Source organism: Phalacrocorax aristotelis, chromosome 2 (genome assembly GCF_949628215.1).
Source record: "Phalacrocorax aristotelis chromosome 2, bGulAri2.1, whole genome shotgun sequence".
Taxonomy (NCBI): Eukaryota; Metazoa; Chordata; class Aves; order Suliformes; family Phalacrocoracidae; genus Phalacrocorax; species Phalacrocorax aristotelis.
This window is the reverse complement of record NC_134277.1, coordinates 51,075,279-51,095,352: the sequence shown is the minus strand read 5'-3', so window position 1 is coordinate 51,095,352 and position 20,074 is coordinate 51,075,279. Positions and strand designations below refer to the sequence as shown.

General features: G+C 38.6%; 1 protein-coding gene across 4 annotated transcripts in view; it reads right to left on the bottom strand.

Annotated features, from left to right (window-relative positions):
• Window positions 1-19,849, bottom strand: part of PDCD6IP (programmed cell death 6 interacting protein) — a 35,192-nt gene extending 15,343 nt beyond the window's left edge. For 2 of the 4 annotated variants that reach the window (XM_075083535.1, XM_075083536.1), the window contains exons 1-7: window positions 19,479-19,849; window positions 12,998-13,052; window positions 11,168-11,237; window positions 7,690-7,817; window positions 6,958-7,111; window positions 3,708-3,808; window positions 1,181-1,312 (exon numbers count right to left, since the gene is read on the bottom strand). In XM_075083535.1, coding sequence (XP_074939636.1) covers window positions 1,181-1,312; window positions 3,708-3,808; window positions 6,958-7,111; window positions 7,690-7,817; window positions 11,168-11,237; window positions 12,998-13,052; window positions 19,479-19,684 — 846 coding nt within the window. In that variant the 5' untranslated portion in view covers window positions 19,685-19,849. The remainder of the gene's footprint in view (window positions 1-1,180; window positions 1,313-3,707; window positions 3,809-6,957; window positions 7,112-7,689; window positions 7,818-11,167; window positions 11,238-12,997; window positions 13,053-19,478) is intronic. The other 2 variants (XM_075083537.1, XM_075083538.1) reach the window with 1 other exon arrangement.
• Window positions 19,850-20,074: the final 225 nt, after the last annotated feature.

The window sequence follows — 20,074 nt, the reverse complement described above, 5'->3', positions numbered from 1 at the left end:
GACAGAGGATTTTAACTTCTGACTACATGCTGTTCACGAAGCAGTGCTGAAATAAGTAATAATGGAGTATTTCCCCATAGGCTTCTCTTAAAAATAAAATCTTTACCTACGCAGCATGAAGGGATGCTTCCTGTAACACTACGTGAGGAAAAATCTGCAACTTAACAATGACAGTAAATTTGGTACAGGCAGACCTGTCAAGGGTGAGCACAAAAAACCCCCCACACCAACCAGCCAAAAAATACCCCAAAACGAAACAAAAACCCCACCAAACCACATTAATATTCTGTTATAGTAGAGTCCTAGAAAAAAAAAAAAAAAAAAGAGGTCTGCTAGGCAGATTTGAAACTCAAGAATAAACAGATCACCTAGTAATGTAGTCATGATATAACAACTTGGTATTAGAAGTTTATATAGGCACGTCATTGTCATGCAAGCACACAAAAAAGTTGCAAGCTTCATCCTGCACAAAGTCAATAAATCCTTATTGATAACTTGCAAAATCTCAACACGATAGTCTTGTAAGTCTCTCAACTCTCCTGCGTTAGTGTAAATAGATACTGCACATGGATCCTACAAAGTCTGTTGAAGCAGCTCTTCCCCCACACTCTGCCAAGGACCAGGGGACTTGAAGTTATTTTTAGCCATTTTTTCCTTACTGTACTTAAAACATGATAATAGCTTACTCATTACAATACCTATAGCTGTGTCCCTCTAGAAACCAGATATAGAGGCAAAAAACCATAAAGACTAAAATATAACTCTCTCTGTTTTTCAAATATTATTCAGATTTAAATCAGGATTGCAGGAAAGTAATTAGGTATGTACCAGGCAGAATTTTAATGTTTTGGGTATTTTTAAATAATATTACTTCAGAAAATTTATTAAGAAATCTGTTATATTAGCTGTACTGAGATAAGAAACCTATGCAAACGTAAAGATACAGGCCCAACACGTCAAGCAGTATCAAGCTGCCCAAAACTCATCAAAATATATCTTTATAAAAGCTACAGATATAACTCATCTTTGGAGCTGCTAATTATTTCATTCACATGATAAACATGCTCCGCAATTTTTAAATAAGTTTCATTCTTAATTATTTGAATTTTAGAACTCTGAGCTAGCTTTTCAGGATTTAAAGTTTTGCTATATTTTTCAGAGAAGAAAAAAAGTTACTCACCTGTAGCCTCCCAATTTCTTCGCCAAATTTCTTCTGCTGTTTTGCCAGGATAGATTGATGATATTCTGCATTGGCCTGCATAATGCAGTGCTTTGCAGCCAGAACAGGAAACACCTCCTGGAAATAAAAATACTGACCAGGGGAAAGTCCAACCACATTAACCACCACAGACAACATGGGATGCAGGAAGAAAAAGGAAGAAGAAAAGGAAATTAGAATCACCCAATTAATAGTTTAGATAGGTTATAACATTAGAGGTAAATGTCAGAGACCACATGACTTTGCATGGATTGAATCCCTTCTTTGTTTTAATATGTTGTTGCAAATTTCTTAGTGTCCATTATTTTAGATTGATCACAATTTAAAATAAAGCCATGAAGTCACAACATTTACTTCAAAGATTAGAAATGCATGCATATATTAGAAAGGATAGTTGCATGAACACACCCAAATGCTCCCAAGACAAAGTCAAGACAAAGTGTTCTTAAAAGAAGGGGGGGAGGGGAAGACAGGCCTTTTTTTTTATTTAACAAAGCAATTACACTTAAAACAGCAGCAGGCCTATCAAGAAAGTAACTTTAAAATTATGAAAGCAAAGAACAAATAAAGAGGACCAATAACTATTGACATGGAAAACAATTTAAAAGTCATTTTCAGACTTTATATAAATGCACTTATCTTTGCAGGAGTACCAACCAAGACATGAAGAAAACATTATGCTGCAGCCCACAGTATAAGCATGGTCTTTGATCAAGGATTTTGCCTTAGTGTTTTATTTCTTAAATCAAGGAGCACTGGAAAACCAGAGTGATGTTTTAAAGACCTCAGTTTAAAGATCTGCTTCTTCACATTTGTACAAATTTGCTGCCCCCAAGAAACGAAGAAAAAAAAAAAAAGAGAGTAAATTTGGAAGAAAAAAAGCTGTCTGGGAGGCCTTGCAACTGGAATCTGATGCATCAAGTCCATGTCTATTTCACACTCCTAAACATGTAATTGTTCCTAGAGCTGGTGTTAACCCATGGAACTAGCAAACCTTATGTTCTTTCAAATAATCAACTGACAGATTACTGTGCAACTGGAACAGAGAGCAGATCTATGATTTAGAAAGGTCCACAACAACAAAAGACAAAGCAATGGCTTTAAATCTCATTGCCTCTCAGAAATCAATTATAAACATAATATTTAAGTGAGAGATTGGCCCAATCTGTAAAATGCCACAGGATACATGAGAGGAAATACGTGTGTATATAAGAATCTTTCAAGAGGCAGCCAAGCAAGATGTCAACTGAACTTAGAAATTTTTTTTTTTTTTTTTCAAAAGTATATATAAAGTCACTGACTGGCCTACAAAGGCATTTGTGTAATGTATTGCTACAGAATAAAAAACCAATGCTTTTACGTTAGTACAGTAGCCCTTACCCATACAGTTTCTATCATTATCAAGATTCTATTCTGCATTAGAAACAATAGGGGGAAAAATAATTACCTATTTTTTTTCCCCAGAGGAAATAAAAGTGCCTTTAGCAAATACTTTGGCAATTATTTGACTAAGATTGCGTATTAAGTTACAAGACAGACCACTGATAGCTGGAATAGCTATTTTAGAGTTCTGAAACTATTAATGAATGAAAAACAACTGCAAATTAACAACAAGGGATGCTTCCCAGGGACATTCACAAAAAAAAAGCACTATGTAAGGCAATCTCCTGCTTAGCTAGATATAAATTTCAAGACTCCAACAATATGAAAAGTAAGTAAATCTTAACCAACTTTTACATTTATAACACCGCACAATAGGTTTTCTACTATTTTATGATTTGAACATAAATTATACATTTGATACTGATACATTGAACACCTAATAATTTTTAAAGTTCTTGTTACACTGTATATATTCAAAAAGCATGAAAAAAGATCCTTCTGCATCTTCTAAAATCAACAGCACTCAAGTGAACAGTCAAGACTAAACTGAGATAATTTACAAGTATCAAGACTGTTTTGGGGTGGAGGAAGAGGAGAAGGCAGGCAGAAGAACAGAAGACACACACTGACTTCCACTCATGTTTTTCATTAACAGGTAAGGAAACAGTACCACTGTATTCATGCTGTCAAGATGAAAGCAAATTTCATGTGAAAACATTGAGACTAGAAGCCAATTAAGCCCCATTAGAAAGTGTTAGTTTGAAAAAGATTTAGTTAGGTGTTAAATACTATGAAGGCATCTTTAAAGGCTATCATAAACATTTCAAGGTCACTTTAAATGAAACTTGTTGCAAGTAAACACACTTCATGTAATAAGATTTTACTTATTAAAAAAAACAAAAACAAAAAAAATCCACCACACTATCTTTTGCCTCCTAGATTCTTCACTGTTTTTCAACTTACAGGTTCATTTCCCTTAAACACAGCAATATGTCAGCTTTTCTTGAGGATACATTTTAAGTATATTTCATCAAGTACATTGTAAACAATAACAGCTATTCATAACAACAGCAGATCCCAGATTATTTCCATGAGAGTTACTAACCTTGGGCAAAGTATCTTTATATTGACACTGTTTGTAAGCATCACCATAGTAATCTGCAGCTTGATTAGCTAGTTTAGCTATGATACCATCTTTCATTTTATCTGGGAGGAAGGGGAGAAAAAACAAAGAAAAATTATCATCATCAGTTTTTACAAGTGAGCAGGTAAATTACTTCATCTTCAAACAGCAACAACTGCATTCTAAGGGTACAGCTTTACATTATAGCTTAACATTGGGATCCCATTCTTCTTTCTTGACATCCAGCAGCACTTTCCAGATTTTCTACTTCAGTCATGGTGTTGAAGGTTCAGTCAGTACAAGAAATCTTCCAGCAGCTGCTAGCATTTATGCAGGATTAAGACCAATGGCAAGCTGCCAATAAAAGCCACAGTCCCACTCTAGCTCTGGCAGCTTGTTCCCAGCCTTCCCTTGTGCTAGCACAAGATATTGTGCAGCCACAGTCAAAGAATTTAGCTGAAATATAGTTAGCAAAAAATAGTTGATTTTCAGCGGAATCTGTTCTCTAACCCAGCTCCATGTCAGGACTCTCAAAAATTTGCAGAAGTGCAACCGAGGAGAAGGGAACAGCCCTTTCCATGGCAGTCCACACCACTGTTAGCTTACTGTGAGTATAGAAACACCATTCATAGACATAAATAACCACATTTCCTCCAAGTGGTATCCACTACCTCATATCAGAGCTGCATGGGCCTAGTGGCAGGTGTATTCCCTGCCTCATGTCCTTACCCTGTTCCCGAAGCCAGAAGTGTTAAAACGGGAACATGCAGCATCTATCTCCTTTTATAATCACTTCTGGCCTGCACTAGCAATTCAGCCTTCCAAGAGAAGGCGGGCAGTCAACGCAAACACTGGCCATCTGCTCTAAATAGCTGCCCTTACAAACAAGTATCCTCTGATTCAGGTGATTTTTAGGTACTGCCAGATTGATAAGCACAAGTGGAGGGTCTAGGGGGATTAGGAAATGTGCAGAATATTATGCTTAATTGCAAAATGAAATAAAAAGAATTCCCAAGTGGGCTGCTTATTCCAGCATATTCACACATCTGTCTACAACACTTCAGGCGTGAGCCAAAATTATTTACCTTCTATGAGGTAAATGCATTTAAGGTATGCCAGAAAGATCTTTTCACTGTGGAACAGGATTGAGAGGAGAAAGAGACAGAAAGGAGCTTATGAGATCTAGCAACTAACTTCTTTGCTAAAATGTTTCCGTCCAGTGCACGAAATATTTAATAAAGCCAAACCACATAAAATCTAAATAGACTGTACTTCTAGCCCCACCTAGTGTCTCGTAGTTGCATCTTCCTTCATAGAGCTTGAACTCTTAACAGAAAAAAAATATTGGCATATCAACTACATTTCCATTAACAAAGAAACGTTAGAGGACAAAAACCATTTGTCCATGCTGACAGCTCGGAATAGATCTTTCACCATCAGAAACTTTAGTTTTTACTCACATATCTTTAAAACATTGCCATTAAAATGCAAACCTTGAGATGGAACAGCAAACACATGCAGACTTAAAGACACAAAGAAAACATTAAGAAAGGTTCAGAAATTAAAGAACTCATCTGTAGTTACACAGTGGAGTTAGATTTGACTCAATTTGTTTTTTGCCAAACACTTCTACTTTCTTTCAACTTGTGAATAAACTCAGTTCTATCAGAAATAACACTATCAGCTGGTAAGCTCCTAAATGGACTGCCTCACATCAAAATAAAAACAGAAAATGGCAAAGTAAATAGTTAAATACTCAAATTTAGCTTCATGCTGCATTGACTTTTGAGATGAAACTTGGAAGCATTTCCACTTGAAAAATAGATTTCTGAAGTTAATCATGTTGTCAAACATAATTCTACAAAAAACATCTCTCCTGCCAAGGGAAGGAACCTCTCTACATCTGGCAAAATCTACAGCCTCCATAGTCAGATCATTATTAACCTTACTGTCCTTCTAATACAGGCAGACTTGTGGTCTTGGGAGTAGTCACACAAATCTTCAGTTCACTGGGCACATGTGGGTTTTGGATTAGCCCTGCTTTATCTTTTTCACATTTCGAATAAGAAGAAATCAAGAAGGTGACACAGATTTATTCCCCATGCAAAATGAGGTAAGCATCTGCCCCTGCTTTGAAGAAAAGTTTCAGGCATTTGTTATACAAATTTATTTCAAAGCAATGTCCAAATAGCCAGAGGCTATAACACTGCTACCAGCATGATAAAGAACATAAACATCATTTATCAGTTGGTTGAAGGACAATAGTTTCTCACTGAAATTTTCCTAAAGGCAGCAAGGCTACAAGAATTTTCAGGGATCTTCCCTGTGAAGAGAAGAAACATCCCAGTTAAGATAACCTTCATCTTCCATTGTATTCCAAACAACATGGGGAGAGAGAGGAGTTGGCAGGCAGTCACAAGTGACCTCTATGTCCCTTGTTTCTACTTTTAGATTTCTGTAATTTCTAGATGCGTAACCTTGTAAGTTCAGAGAGAAGAGCAGAATAGCAGAGAATAAGAGATTCTGTACCAAAGCTAGTTCCACAGAAAATTTCTTTGAAGCATATGTTTTTTAAGAGTTGTATTAAAATATGCAGCCTCTGAATCTGTATTTCATAACCCACCTTTAACAGTTAGGGATATAATTCTTTGTTCTACCTGCAGAATTTCACCTTTTAAGATAAATGGGGCATTCTCAAGCTTAGATTGAGCCAAAGAGTTCCTCTCTTAAAAATAGCAGCAATCAAACAGAATTTGTTTCCCCTAAACCCTTAGGAAATTTCCCATTTCCTAGCACAGACACATATTTCTTTCTAAATTCTCATGAAATCATTCCCCAGGCAGCGGAGCAGGGGAGTAGCGGTAAAACCCCTATGCACCATTTCTAGTACTCTCAGTTCTTCTAGAAAATGTCTTTAGTTCTCAAGGGGAGAAAGGAAAAAATATAAACCAGCAAAATTCTTTGTAAAGATGATGGCTGATGGTTTTTTACATAAAAAGGAAGGAAGGGCAAATGGGACAACTGCACTGTCAGGTTAACCTTAGACAAATTCCTAAGTCGCATCTGTAGTTTTGTTTAATGACCTTCTACGGTAGAGGGGAGGGGAGATCAGTAAAAGCAAAAATAAAAGCTTCTGTAACAACCTTTACAAGCTCATAACTTAGAACACTTGTACATTTTTGTGGAAGTTCTAACAAGCATAAAAATATACAAGCCAAAAATTAAGATATACCTCTTGTAGCTTTCAAAAAAAAGACTTCTTGGGCTTGAGCCAACATAATAAGACTGAGAGTTCCAACTGTATCTGGAGAGATGTCCACCGTAGGTTCTCGACTCAAGGCTGACAAAACTGTGTCTTTGATGTGTTGGAAAGCACCACTCGCAAACTAAGTAAAAGATAATATATTATCATTCATGTTTCCAAACAGGTTCTCATACAAATAGAATACATATAACAATCAAAAAAAAGGCTTTTTTGAGAATGGTTTCCCATTTATTGTTTAGCCACTAGAAACAATTCCTTTTGACTTCTTGCTCTTGAAGCCACTTACACCAATACATTTATCAAGATGGACTATAAGTAAAGGTCCATCAGCTACACCTAACAGCATAAGAACATGGAATTTTTAATGCATTTGACAAAGACAAAGATATTACTACTGTATAACTCATTAAAACTAAAATTCATACTAGCTAAAATTACTAAGTCTTAAGCTGATAGTTATTAGTTACCAACACACTTGGGGGAAGGGCTATGGGGAACTGTATGAAATTAAATCTTTCAAAGCTGGTAAATGAATATGAGCCAAGACCTGTACTTAGCCAATCCACCTTTGTAATTAAGACAGGGAAAATATGTGTATATATATTTACATATATGTAGCTTTAAGATTGAGACATACTCATTTGATGTTCTAAGATTAATAATTCTGAATTCCTAAGCATAAGCAGGGACCCTCTGTACCTGATAGTGCTTAGCTGCAGCTTTCAGTCCTTCATCGTTATCCAGATTCTGTTCTGCTGCAATCTGGCTTGCCAATGCTCCACAGTTGAACAAAACACAGGTCTTCTCATACCCCAGACTTGCCAGAGCTGCAAACAAGATGGACAGTTACCCATACTATTAAGAAAATAAACTTGAGTCCTCTGGCATCCTAGAGATGAGGCCAACACAACCAGTATCTATACTTAAAAATATTAATAGTTACAAGACCAAAAAAAGACCTAACCAAACACACACAAAAAAACACACTGAACTTTTAAAGTCAAAAGACATCTTCATTCTGAAGGCATTACATAACCTAATTTAGCATTTCCAAAAATGTTTTGATGTGAGGAGCTACAGAGTGGCATAAAGCAAAAAAGTAGTGGTATGAAAATCTACACAATACACAAAATAATTTGAAAGTCTTTCTAACTGGAGTGCAGCTTTTTGGCTCCTGAAGATACAGAAACACATGCATTACTCAAGTATAATCTGAAATATTAATTTCTATGCATTAATCACTTTGCAACAACTGCCCAATTACATGTTCTTACTGTATCCTGAATGCAAGATTAACTGCCTTGTCCCATTGAGACCAAAGATTTTTACATTCTTAGTCTTACTATCATTTGAAATACAGGAAATTTTTCACCTCTTAAAGCTGTTGTTTCAGACTGAAAATGTGAAAATGCTGACAAATATCCTAGTTATACATGTACTGGAACAGCTAAGGATTTACTTAATTAACACTTGGGCTCACAAGACAGCAGCGTGGCATGTCCAGACTCAACTCCTGTAGTACTTCATAGTCCCAGAGGATGGAGCCCACACTTCTAGAAACAGCAATATCTGAACAGAAACCATTTTGAACCTATTAATTGCTTTCAAAAGGGTACTGGCCATATACAGGCACTGGGAAATCTAAATACTGCCAATACTAGTTTCCTACTACTGTTAAAAAGTGTCTAGACACTCTTCTTGGAGAATGCAGAAAACTCAGCTGGTGAATTTTCAATTTCACAAACCCAGGTACAACTCTTAAGTTATCCTTAAAATATGAAGGTCCTAAAGAGGCACATTTGTTTCATTCCATTAACATCCAACCTCCTCATACAGCTACCTATTTAGAAACTTCAGAGATATATCAGATATGTTAGCGCTCCCTGACCTGCACAAAGTTTTCATACATGCAGCCATATCTGACATGCTATTTTTTCCATTTTGTTTCCAAGTGAAGAGTTACACAGTCACTGTATTTCATCAAGAAAATATTCATTTATCTAGATTACCTCTCTTCTGTAGTTTATTTTCGAGAATTTTTCTAAAAAGATCTTGCACAATTTACATATCATTCAAAAGACTGACACTAACACAAGAAAGGGAAGAAAATATACTTTAAAGTTTCTGAAGTGCAAAATTACTATATACCCTGGACTGCATCTCAAGTGTGATTTACTACAGTGAGAACAGCTGTTTAGCAATATAGATTTTCCTCAGACTCATCTGTTTATAGCTCTACCTATTAACTTAAGACAACATATTTCAGATTACATGGCATGCCGTGAACTGGGTCACTTTTCAAGCAGCCACAGTATCTGTCAGCTACCCCTGTGATACAGACTTGGGATTCAGGGGAAGATGGGAAGAAGACAGTGTGTCACCACAGCAAGAGCCAGAACTCTCAAGTTGCACTCCTGCATCTTGTCCCCATGAAAGCCAAAGGAGTTTTACATTGAATTGCCATCTGGAGACAGGATCACCTCCTCCTAGAAGTCAACAGAAATTTTGCTCCCTCAGTAACTGAAAACTTTGCTATTCACTGAGAAACCCCACTGCTAAGTCTGATCTGAAATAAAGTGAGACACACATGCTATAGTTAATCTGGAGAGGAACATCTCGATAATCCGTGATACAGCACTGCACTAAAACTCCTTTTGTTAATTTCTTTCCACTAATATCTGCTTTAAAATTTCAAATTCAAATTTATTCCATTGCTTGTTAACTGAGCATTACTCACATCTCAGAATTTCTTTGATATTTCACGTGGACTGTTGCATACGTCTCTGGTCATCTGCCTCACAGATTACTTAGACTACTAGATAATTAACCTGCAGACAAGCAAGCTTTCTTAAGATGCTGTAACATCACATTTATTCAAATTCTCAGGCTAATCATCGTTATGATTACTGATTCTTTTTCTCACAATTACTAGAAACCTCTGGCAATTCACAGACTATGTTTAAGCCATAATTAAGTATTCTGAACTTCGCTATGAAACAGGTTCAGTCATCAGGAAGTGCTAGCCCCAAAGAAGACGGAAACAATCAAATTTTGAGAAAAAACACAGCATCTTCAGGAAGTTCTCCAATTATCCAGAAGGACTTCTTAAAACATTTAGAAAATAAAGCAAAGAAAGGTGTACACCACCTGCTTACGCTTAGAAATGCGGTTTATTGTTACACATATAGTTCACACAAGCACAACTTTAGCACCTGTATTCAGAACACACAACGCTGCAAAGGCTTTCAGTAGCTGCTGACAGAACTATATGAAGGACACAAAAACTTTAAAAAAGGTAAAAGAGACTAAGTACTCTTAACATTTTTTCAGGCTTTGTCTAGACCTTCAAAATTGCAACGGTCATCTTGCAATGCTAGTAATGATGAACACTTCGGTATAAATAGAAACATTAAAGAAGGACGACACATGACTGAACAGCTCCTCACTTAACTCAAAAGGATTTAGTCTTAGTTTCTCTGTTGGCAAGTGTTCCAAATTCATTTCATGATCCCCAATTTGCAGTGCAGAATTGTAAGTCTGTGATCCGTTTTAGTCATACAGGCAAACTCCTCATATTTGCTCGAAGCAAATACAATTCTTCTTTTCTTTCCAGGTGTTCAAATCTATATGAAAATCTTTTTAAAAAGCAGCGATAGGAGAATCATTTCAGGGCACGGGCACATCCTTCTACTCTCCTGAGCAAAATGTGACATCAGACTAGGTTACTGAAGCCAGCTAGCATCACCCCCCTTCTTCTAGAGGGGACTCGCTCACTCAAAAGTGCATCTCATGAGGATCTCATTTATTTAGAACAGTAAAAGCTGGATTGCCAAAAATGTATTACTGAAACTCAACATTAACTTGAACATTTTTTATTAATGTCAGTTGGGGTTGCTCCCCAAAAAGACTGAGGAACAGACAGCACAACTATTATCAGAGTGCAGATCTATTCGTGCATCTGGAAAACTAATATTAAACCTCAAATTTATAGAAATTCTTTGCATGGTGGCCATTTATTCATTATCAATGCTGGAGTGATTAATCTGTTACCAATATAGTTGAACTCATTCAAAAGCTATGCTGAGAATACTAGAAAGACTATTAACAATTCAGCTATATAGAAATATTCTCAAAATTTAATATCATTAATACTTGCTCTTTTGGGATGCTCACATACCCAATTTGGCAGATCCTCCAAAAAGTGATCCTTTGTCAAAAGCATCTTTCCATGTAAATGTTACACAGACCTGAAAGTTGGGAGAAAGAGAGATCTTGATCTCTAAAATTAAATATGTAAACGGTACAAAATATCCAAAATTCACATATTTATCCTTTTATATTGTAATTGCATAAAACATTTAATTCACCTGTAACACTACAAACATTCTGGAAGTTTCAGGAAATCATCAAGAGTTATTTTTAAAAATTTACCTTTTTTTCCTTCCTGTTAGTTTGCTCAAAACATTTCAAGCAGAAATTCTCAAAATAATCTTTCAGCTCTGCTCATATTCTGAGTGACAGATAAATTTATTTCCAAACCAAGATATTCCCTCTCCCAGGAAGTCTGACAGTCAGGTAGAGTCACAGCTAAAAGGAAACCACCCAACAGGCAGTTTCCACTGTTCCAAATTACTAGCATAATTGGAACTGTCTTGTAATATCAAAATTCACTCATTTTTATGAGTGAAGTCAATAGCAACATTATCAGGAAATGCACGCAGGAAAGAGAATGCAGGTAAAAACCAGTGTGTTTTACAATAACAGTTCCAGCATTTATTTCATAGACAATACAAACACTTCACAGAATCTGCTTTGAAGTTCCACAATTTAATTCCTTATTTAGCTGACCAAATGAGTTGTAAGCAACTGGTATCTGACCAAAAAAGATAGCAGAATTCCTCATGTTAAAGTGGTTGTGAAGAATAAAGTTAAGAAAGAGCACAGTACTGTTTGATAATGTATTTTCCTCTAGCAGCAATGCTAGTTCAGGAAGTTCTGGTCCCCAGCTGCTCATTGCTGCTTCCATTGATGACTACTTCCCTTTGATGAAACAGTTTACAGATCTGCAGAACTTGCTCCTAAAGTTTTACAGTTCTTCATGTCTCAGGGTTTGCAAATCTGCATGTCAAGACATTTACAGACTAAAAACCAAAGTGCAGTTCTTGGCTACAAATGAATGCAGCTACATGCAAAACTCAAATCAGTTTGAACTGCATTAAAATCCTTCCCTTACTTGTAGTCTGTAAGTCTGAAAGAAACCTTTTCTTTTAATCGTAACATTAACACTTAAATATTACTTGATCAGGAAAGAAATGGAAATTCTGTCCTCTTTGTATACACATGCAAAGAAAATGTACATCTTTTTCCACCAAAATATAGAAGCCTAAAGATCTATTCTAGGGTCCACTGGAAGAAGACTTCAATAGGCAGAAGTTAAGCTGAATTCCTCCTTAAAGATAGGATTCTAAAGAAGGGTATGGAGAAAAAAAACCAAACCACCACTTAATGAACAGCATGTCTAGATAAAAATTAGCTAATTTATAGATGCAGAGGTAGGAATAAAGCAGCTTATTATGTTAGCTGTTGTGAATGAAACATCTGCCCTACTTCAAAAACCAAAGATCATATTCCATCCATTACTAAAGGTCTTCCCACAGAAATTATGTTTTTAAAAGCCTTTATAACATAGTATGAAATAGATTTTCATTTGGAATTCATGAGGAATCAGCACAACACAACTCTTGCTGACCTAGACTGCAGTGATCACTAGCCAAAGTCAAAACATTTCTGAATCTGTAAAACAAAGGCAATTAGGGCCACTAGAGGTGAAGTTTCAGTAGAGACTATATACGAGCACTGACTAGAAAATAAACAGAGATTAGGAAAATATGGTTCAAAGAGATTAAATGCCTTGCTGGAGAGAAGTACTGTTTAGTGGATTAGGTACAGGCTTGGAAGTCATACATCATCGGTGCCATGATTCAGTTTGTTTTATAAGTCGTCTTACCTGATTTTCAGAGAATGGAAACTTTGGTTCAATTGAACACAGTTGGTCATAGTATCTACAAAAAAAAAAAAAGAAGAAATAGCTATTAGATAAATCATATTAAGAGTTTTGTTTCTTATGCTGGCACATAAGAAAAAGAGTGCAAAAATCCCATACATAAATTGTGAGGCTGGTTTATAACTACTGAGAATTTGCAGGACACACAGGAATTCTGCCTAAAGGGATTTTTTCAGGAGAGGAACAAGTTCAGTAGGAGGTAGTTTCCACAGATAATGTGCAAACACTGTCTCAGTCAGAAGTAGAAGACTATGACACAGAAAGCTGACCCATTTCACCTTCTGAAGGAAGATGGTTTAGAAAAGAATGTCACGCAAAGGAGACCCTGTATACATACAGGAAGATAACAGGTACATTAGACATTAAATCATGCTGCAAAAGTAAATTAAGTACAGCATTTAACACATTAATAAGCTGCACTGCACTCCCTTGATCAAAACATTATATCGCACTCCCGTACATTTTCTGGCTAAACTTTTCTGTTTAAACTTCAGTGTCTTTGAAATAGATGCCATTTGCCTTGTACGGTATCAGCTGGTGAGCCTAGTCCTTGATAAAATTCTTCAGTTGTAAGCTCAGTTTTCGTTAGAGTATATTGTAGCAGTCACAGTGAATTAAAAGCAGAAGTTTCTCTGTGCCAATATTTTGTCTACTCACAGTGGGGAAAGAATGCCAGAAAGATAATATAGCAAGTATAGCACAGTCCCTCACACAATCTATGCAGGCAGCAGTGAGCAATTAAAGTTTTCCTGAGTTGTACCCTACACCTGTGCCACTTCAATGTTAAACACGACAGGCTGGATGCAGAACAGAAAACCTTTAAACTGCCAACTGCTGAGAACGTGTAACATGCGAAGCCTGTTTCCTACACTCTTCCTGTAGCACTTGCCATATTGGCATACACCCAACATAGTACTGATCCAATTATTTTATTAACAACTTATATTGCCAATATACAAAACACCTTGTAGTAACGAGTTTCACAATCAGTGAAATAGGGTTAACATTGTTCCTGTTTCTTTACACTGCAATTTAAGACACAATATACCAAGCCATTTCTGAAGCTACAGTGATCTGCAACAGTATCCCAACAGGACCTCTACTAAAAATTGAGCTGAAAGAAATTGCTCCTAAGGTTAAAAAAAAACCCTGAAGATGTTTACTGTGATAGCAGTTTAATCAATACTAATTCTAACTTATCAACTTACCAAGTATGTGAAAGGTATAGCTAATGAAAAAAAAACTAAAAACCCCAAACCTTAATGTGGATTTTAAAGCTAATGACTACTTTTCTCACTGTCTACACAAATCTATTAATGTGTACTCTAGCTTGCCATATTGTCAGCATTGAGGTTGCTAATACAACTGCAGCTGTTATGAAGTCAGATTTCAAAAATGCCTCTACTGAGAAACTTAACTTTACAGATCAAAGTTGTTTTTCAGAAAGACTAAAATATTGGCAATAACAGTCTGATAATTTCAAACTATGTGATAGCACAGTAACTAATATCTTCCAACACTTATGAAGCCAGCACATGAAAGGTACTGGCTCTAAAAGAATGTATATTTATTTTTTGTAAAGATTTTCATTTGTCTACTTTCTTCATCTTTCTTTTGATGGTCATACCCTGAAAGCACATACCACTTGAAATGAAGCAACAGTTAAATATAATTTTGTTACAATTTTTAAGTGACCTTACATCCAAGGCTTGATCTATAAAAATTGTACAGGGCAACATCCCTTTTGTAGTTGAAGAAATGCAGCTTTGCATGCTGATGCTGTCATCGGTTTAAGCTTGGCCTGATTTAATCACACCATCACACTCCACCCCCCACCCCACCCCCGCCATTTCCTGAGCTAATCGGTTTCACTGATATAGATTAACACAAGCAGTACAAAAATTAGTTCAACGCTAACACTGAAGATCACTTCAACTGATATATTTAAATGCATTTCTTTCACTGCCTTCGGCTGGTCTCAACACAGCCGTTTTCAGGTACTATCAAAGACTTTCCATGCCCTCTCCCTCCTGCCACAATTTAATGTGTTAACCAAAAGTCACCAATAAAGCCGAGCTGTCTTCCCACCTTCCACCATTACGCTGCCCTCATCTGCCACGAGGGTAGTAAAGAAGTAAAAGCCTGTTAAATTGCCTTGTGAAGCCTGGCCCACCTAAACGTTGGCTGTTTGCAAACAGACTCTGCTTTGTACATCAACAGAGACACAAAAAGAAAGAAAATAAGCCAAGGAGGTGTGTGTTTCCCCCAAGCCTGCATATTGCTGCATTTAACATCAATGAATACCAACAACACAGGACTTTTTGTCTGGTTGATTTTAAACAAGTTCAGAACCTATGTTACTATTTTCTTTACTATTTTAAAGCATGTGATGTTATTTTGTTTTATTACAGGACTTGAAATTCTACTCAAGATTTAAGAGCTCTCTGAAACTCTGCAGACCAAAAATAAAGAAAGAGAGAAAAAAACACCCATGCGAAATAATTTAGTTTTGTTTAGCAGTAGCTAAACATACATAAACATAATGGTATATATAAACTAAACATCTATAAATAAAGTGGTAAATGAAGATGTTAACCACAGAACAGCATAAAACTAGCAGCACAGGACAGAAAATAAATATCAAAAGAATGGCCACATTTGATGCACAAGTCAGTTACATGTTGAAGGATGAGGGAAAACATAAAAGGTGTTATTTAGAACAAAATTTATAGTAATCTATCAAGACACAAACAACAGAAATTACCACGCAACATAGATGAGCATTGTGTGTTTGACTGTGCCAGAGTGATGAACTACAGAAAACCACGCAAACATATCAACTGCCCAAGTTCCAACTACTAGCAATGAAAGGGTGGTCAGATGTCACAATACAGATCTACACCTCCAAGTACAGCAATCTTTCACCAAAATAGGCATTACACGCTCCTAAATGCTAGTAAAAATGAGTTGGAAGTCAAGGTTTAAATTAAAATTTAATTAAAATACATGTATTGCATTAAGAACCTAAAATCCTTTTCCTCCTTCAAAGAATCATAAAGAAAAATCTTCTTCAAAAGAACATGAAAGAGACCAAGATCTGCCTTTGCTCTTCTAGATAAGAACTGGAGTCCTGAACTTGCAGCTGGAAACCAGAACTGCAACTTTCAGCCCCTCGAGAATTTGACCATTCAAAATAAAGCCATGCACCCTTCCCCCCCCCCTTTTTTTTAAGAACTGCAAGAGTTGTCAGCAAAATTAAACCAATTAAACTCACTCCATCACTCCAAAAAACAAAGTAGTCCAGGCTTTCTTTAATATTAAGAGAGGAAGCAAGGATCCCCTTGAAGCTATAATTATACTCAGAAGAAAAATCCCAAACACTAAATCAAATCTGCTATGACAGAATTTAAGGGGAAACATCTGTACCAAGCTCACCTACATCACCCTCAGAGCACTCAGATTCTCAGAAAACAAAGAAAGCTTGGAAGCAGACTGAGGTCTTTCCCAGTTACACTGTGCCTCTTTTCACTGGGTACCTCAAACACTTCAAGAGAAGCATTTGTGTTCATCAGTCAAACAACAGTGCACCACACACTTTCAAAGCTTTATTGGTCAGTGTTTGCCTAGGAAATAGGGCTGCAACTGAGTTCATTTCTTCTGTAAAAGAAAAAAAAAAATCTGCAGTAACTACCCAGCAAAACAAGGTTTCTAAAGATCACAAAACCCTGGGCAAATCCTAGCTTAATTAGCAGAAGATTAAGCCCTCATTTCTTAACAGTTAAATTGTTTCAGTGCTCTACTAGGTATTACGGTCTATAAAAAACCGCAAAGTACACTGATGCAAAGGGTATCGACATTGTAATTAGCTCGTCCGACATTACTTCACTAACAAACCAGTTTTAAACACCAACTTCAACACAAATCTTGCTAAAGTTGGTACTTAAACGTGAAACTGAGTACAACTCTTAAATAGCATCAGGAAAATACATAAAGATAGAGAGTAAAGGTAATTTTCAGAGGAAATGTAAGGCACTCAGACACTTGTGCTCTTTCAATCATAAGCTCAGCTGGATACTTCAAACATCTGGGTATGCAGACAGCCTGACTTTTTACGGTAACTGTACTAACAGAATATATGTCAGAATAAGAAGAAACTGATTTTCCAGCAACTGTAATGAATATAAATAGTCAGAGAGGGACAAACCACTCATAACTTGCTAGAGATAGGGGAAAACATCCGATTGTTTTATTTTCTCTAACATACAGTTAATTCAGATCTTCATCTTACCTCACTTCCACTGTAAAGGGAACTAGTATTCTCAAACGATACAATTTAAAATGCAGGTGTTTTATGAGAGGAGTTTCTGTGTAGCAGGGATATCACTTCTTGTTCACACATAAGGTGGCAGCAGTGCAGAGCCACATTCAACACCTCCCAACTACTGCAACAGCAGCTGGAGTAACCTACTGATCAGCAGCAGAGAGAACAGATCACTGCATATGGAATTGACTCAAAAGGAAAACTGATAATTATGCAATTGCAAGTGGTTTCCCTTCCATTATTCAGGGAGAAAACCTGAGGTGAAGTTGCACACTCTGACTCGAATGAATTTAATGTCCTACCGGCAGTAGGAAGAGGGAGGTCCTGCTCAGCCCCCTGGCTTTCAAGCCATACTACTTTTGTCCTCTTTTGCGCCAGTCCCGACGTTCATCTGACCTTCCACTGAACTCATTCAAGTTGCTCACCAGTCAGAAAGCCATGAACACCTTTAGCCTACCAGAATTGAAGAGAGGGCTTTCTTCTTTTGGCACCAGAAAGCTTTTAGATAGGGTGAAGTCATATGATGCAGCTGGGCCCAACAGGGATTTCAGATAGAAACTAATCACAAACCTGACTGGCACCATCAGAAAAGAAAGTTCAGTTCCAGTGTCCAAGGGAAGATAATCATACGCCTTTAAATTTGGCTAGCAGATTTATTCTTTCAGTTCATCAATGCCCTTTACTTCCCTGACCTTCAAAAGGCATACACGGTAGAACCTTCAAAAGCATACGCAGTAATAAACAAGAATAGAAAGGGAAACCACAAAGATACTGCAAAACACAATCAGTACAGTCATAGCTTTTATAGCCCAAACACCCAGTGAAGGGTTGATAAGCTCAAAAAACATTAGTAACTCTTTCTATAAATTTTGTCTGCTTTTTAATAAATCACTTGTTTCCTTTCCATTCCTCTCCATTTTAAGTTTATTAATAAGAAATTCTAGTGAACATCAAATGTATTTCTACTTGTTCATGATATTACAGAAATGCATCATGTCTACAAGTATTATTTCTCCCTATACTAGAAAATACCTATCTTTCTCCCTTTTTTTAATACAACAAAAAATTTGCTGCCACCACACAGAAACTCATATCCTGGTACTGCAAATCTTTGACCACAGCTTTGCAAATAGAAGTGTCGACTTAGTACTAACCTAGTGAATGAATCACAGTGAACTTGGTGAGTAGATGAGCTACAAATAAATGGGCTCAGTAGCTCCAACATAGAGGAACAGAATGACCGGATTGCCCCCGTAGGTCAGTACTGAAATCCATAAACGTTCTAGAGAGATAATAAAGATCAAGTGCTTTTGTAGGTGATGGAGCAGGTAGTCCTAGAGCAGACTTTATGCAGTTTACCGGGCAGAAGGTACAGATCAATCTTTCGCTCAACTAACTTATGATAATTCCAGCACACCGGAGGCATCGGTAAACTTTCTGGTAATAAAGTAGGTGTGTTAAGTAGAAAATAAGGGTGTGACTTTACAAACACATTAAAAAGCTGCTAAACGCAAACAGAAGGAAAACATGACAGTAAGGAAAAAAACACAATAAAACTGAAGAGAAAGCTGCCAGTTGTAATAGCAAAATGTGACACTAAAACAAAAGACACCTACTCTCTTAGAAGGAAAATAGCCTGCAATTTCTAACTAGATGCAGCCGTGAATGGCGGGAGGGGAAGCTGACGGGGCTAAGGCCTCCCAGCTAGGCCTCGGCCGCCCGCCAGCCCTGCCATCATACGGCACCCGGGGACGCCCAGGCACTGGCGCCTTGCGGCGAGGCTGGGGAACCCCGGGATGCTGCAAGGCGCTCAGCGCCGGGCCCCGAGCGCCCGCCCCGGAGGCAGACCGGGGGCGGGGAGGCGGGCGGGCGACCTGCAGGCCGCGGGAGCCGGCGCGGCCGCTTCCTCCAGCCGGGCCCTCCGCCCCACCCTGCCCCGCTCACACCTGGGCCTGCCCGGTTCCGGCTCCGCCGCGCCCAGGGCCTGTGCCCGGGGCTGCCGCCGGAACGCCTCAGCCGCCCGGGGCACAGGGGAGAAGGGAAGGATGGCGGCGGGGGTTAGCGCGGCGCGGCAGTGCGCTGAGGGGCCCGGCCCGGCCATACCTGAGGAGGGTCTCGAGCGCGCTCTCGTGCTTGTCGAGCGGGCGGCCGAGCGCGCTCTTGCGGAGCTTGCTGAGCTCCTCGGCGGCGCGGCAGTGCTCGGCCTGCGCGTCGCCGCCCGGGTAGCTCTGCTGGATGAACTTGCACAGCGGCTTGGCCAAGTCCACCTCCGACGCCTTCTTCAGCTGCACCGAGATGAAGTTCGTCATGGCCGCCGAGCGGGCTAGGGGGTGGCGGCCGCCACCGCAGCCCCACGAACCCTTTTCCTTCCCGAGCGGCCCCGACCCGCCGCCTCACTAGACCGCGACCGTAGTCCTCCACTTCCGGGATCGTCGTGCGCGCTCCCGGCGCGGCGCGGCCCCGTCACGTGCCCCCGCCCCACGCGCTGTCCCCGCCTCCCTCACGCAGGCAGGGCGCGGCCGTTGCTGCCTCAGGGAGGCTGCAGAGGGGGGTGGGCACCGCGGTCCTCAGAAAACCGCCCCCGGGCGCCGCAGGCCCCGCGGGTGGGTGACACGGCGCTGGGGGGCGTTCGGAGGCCGGGTCAGGGCGGAGGGCTTGGGTGCGAGGAGCGTGCTTTAGCGAAAGGCGCGACCGTGGAG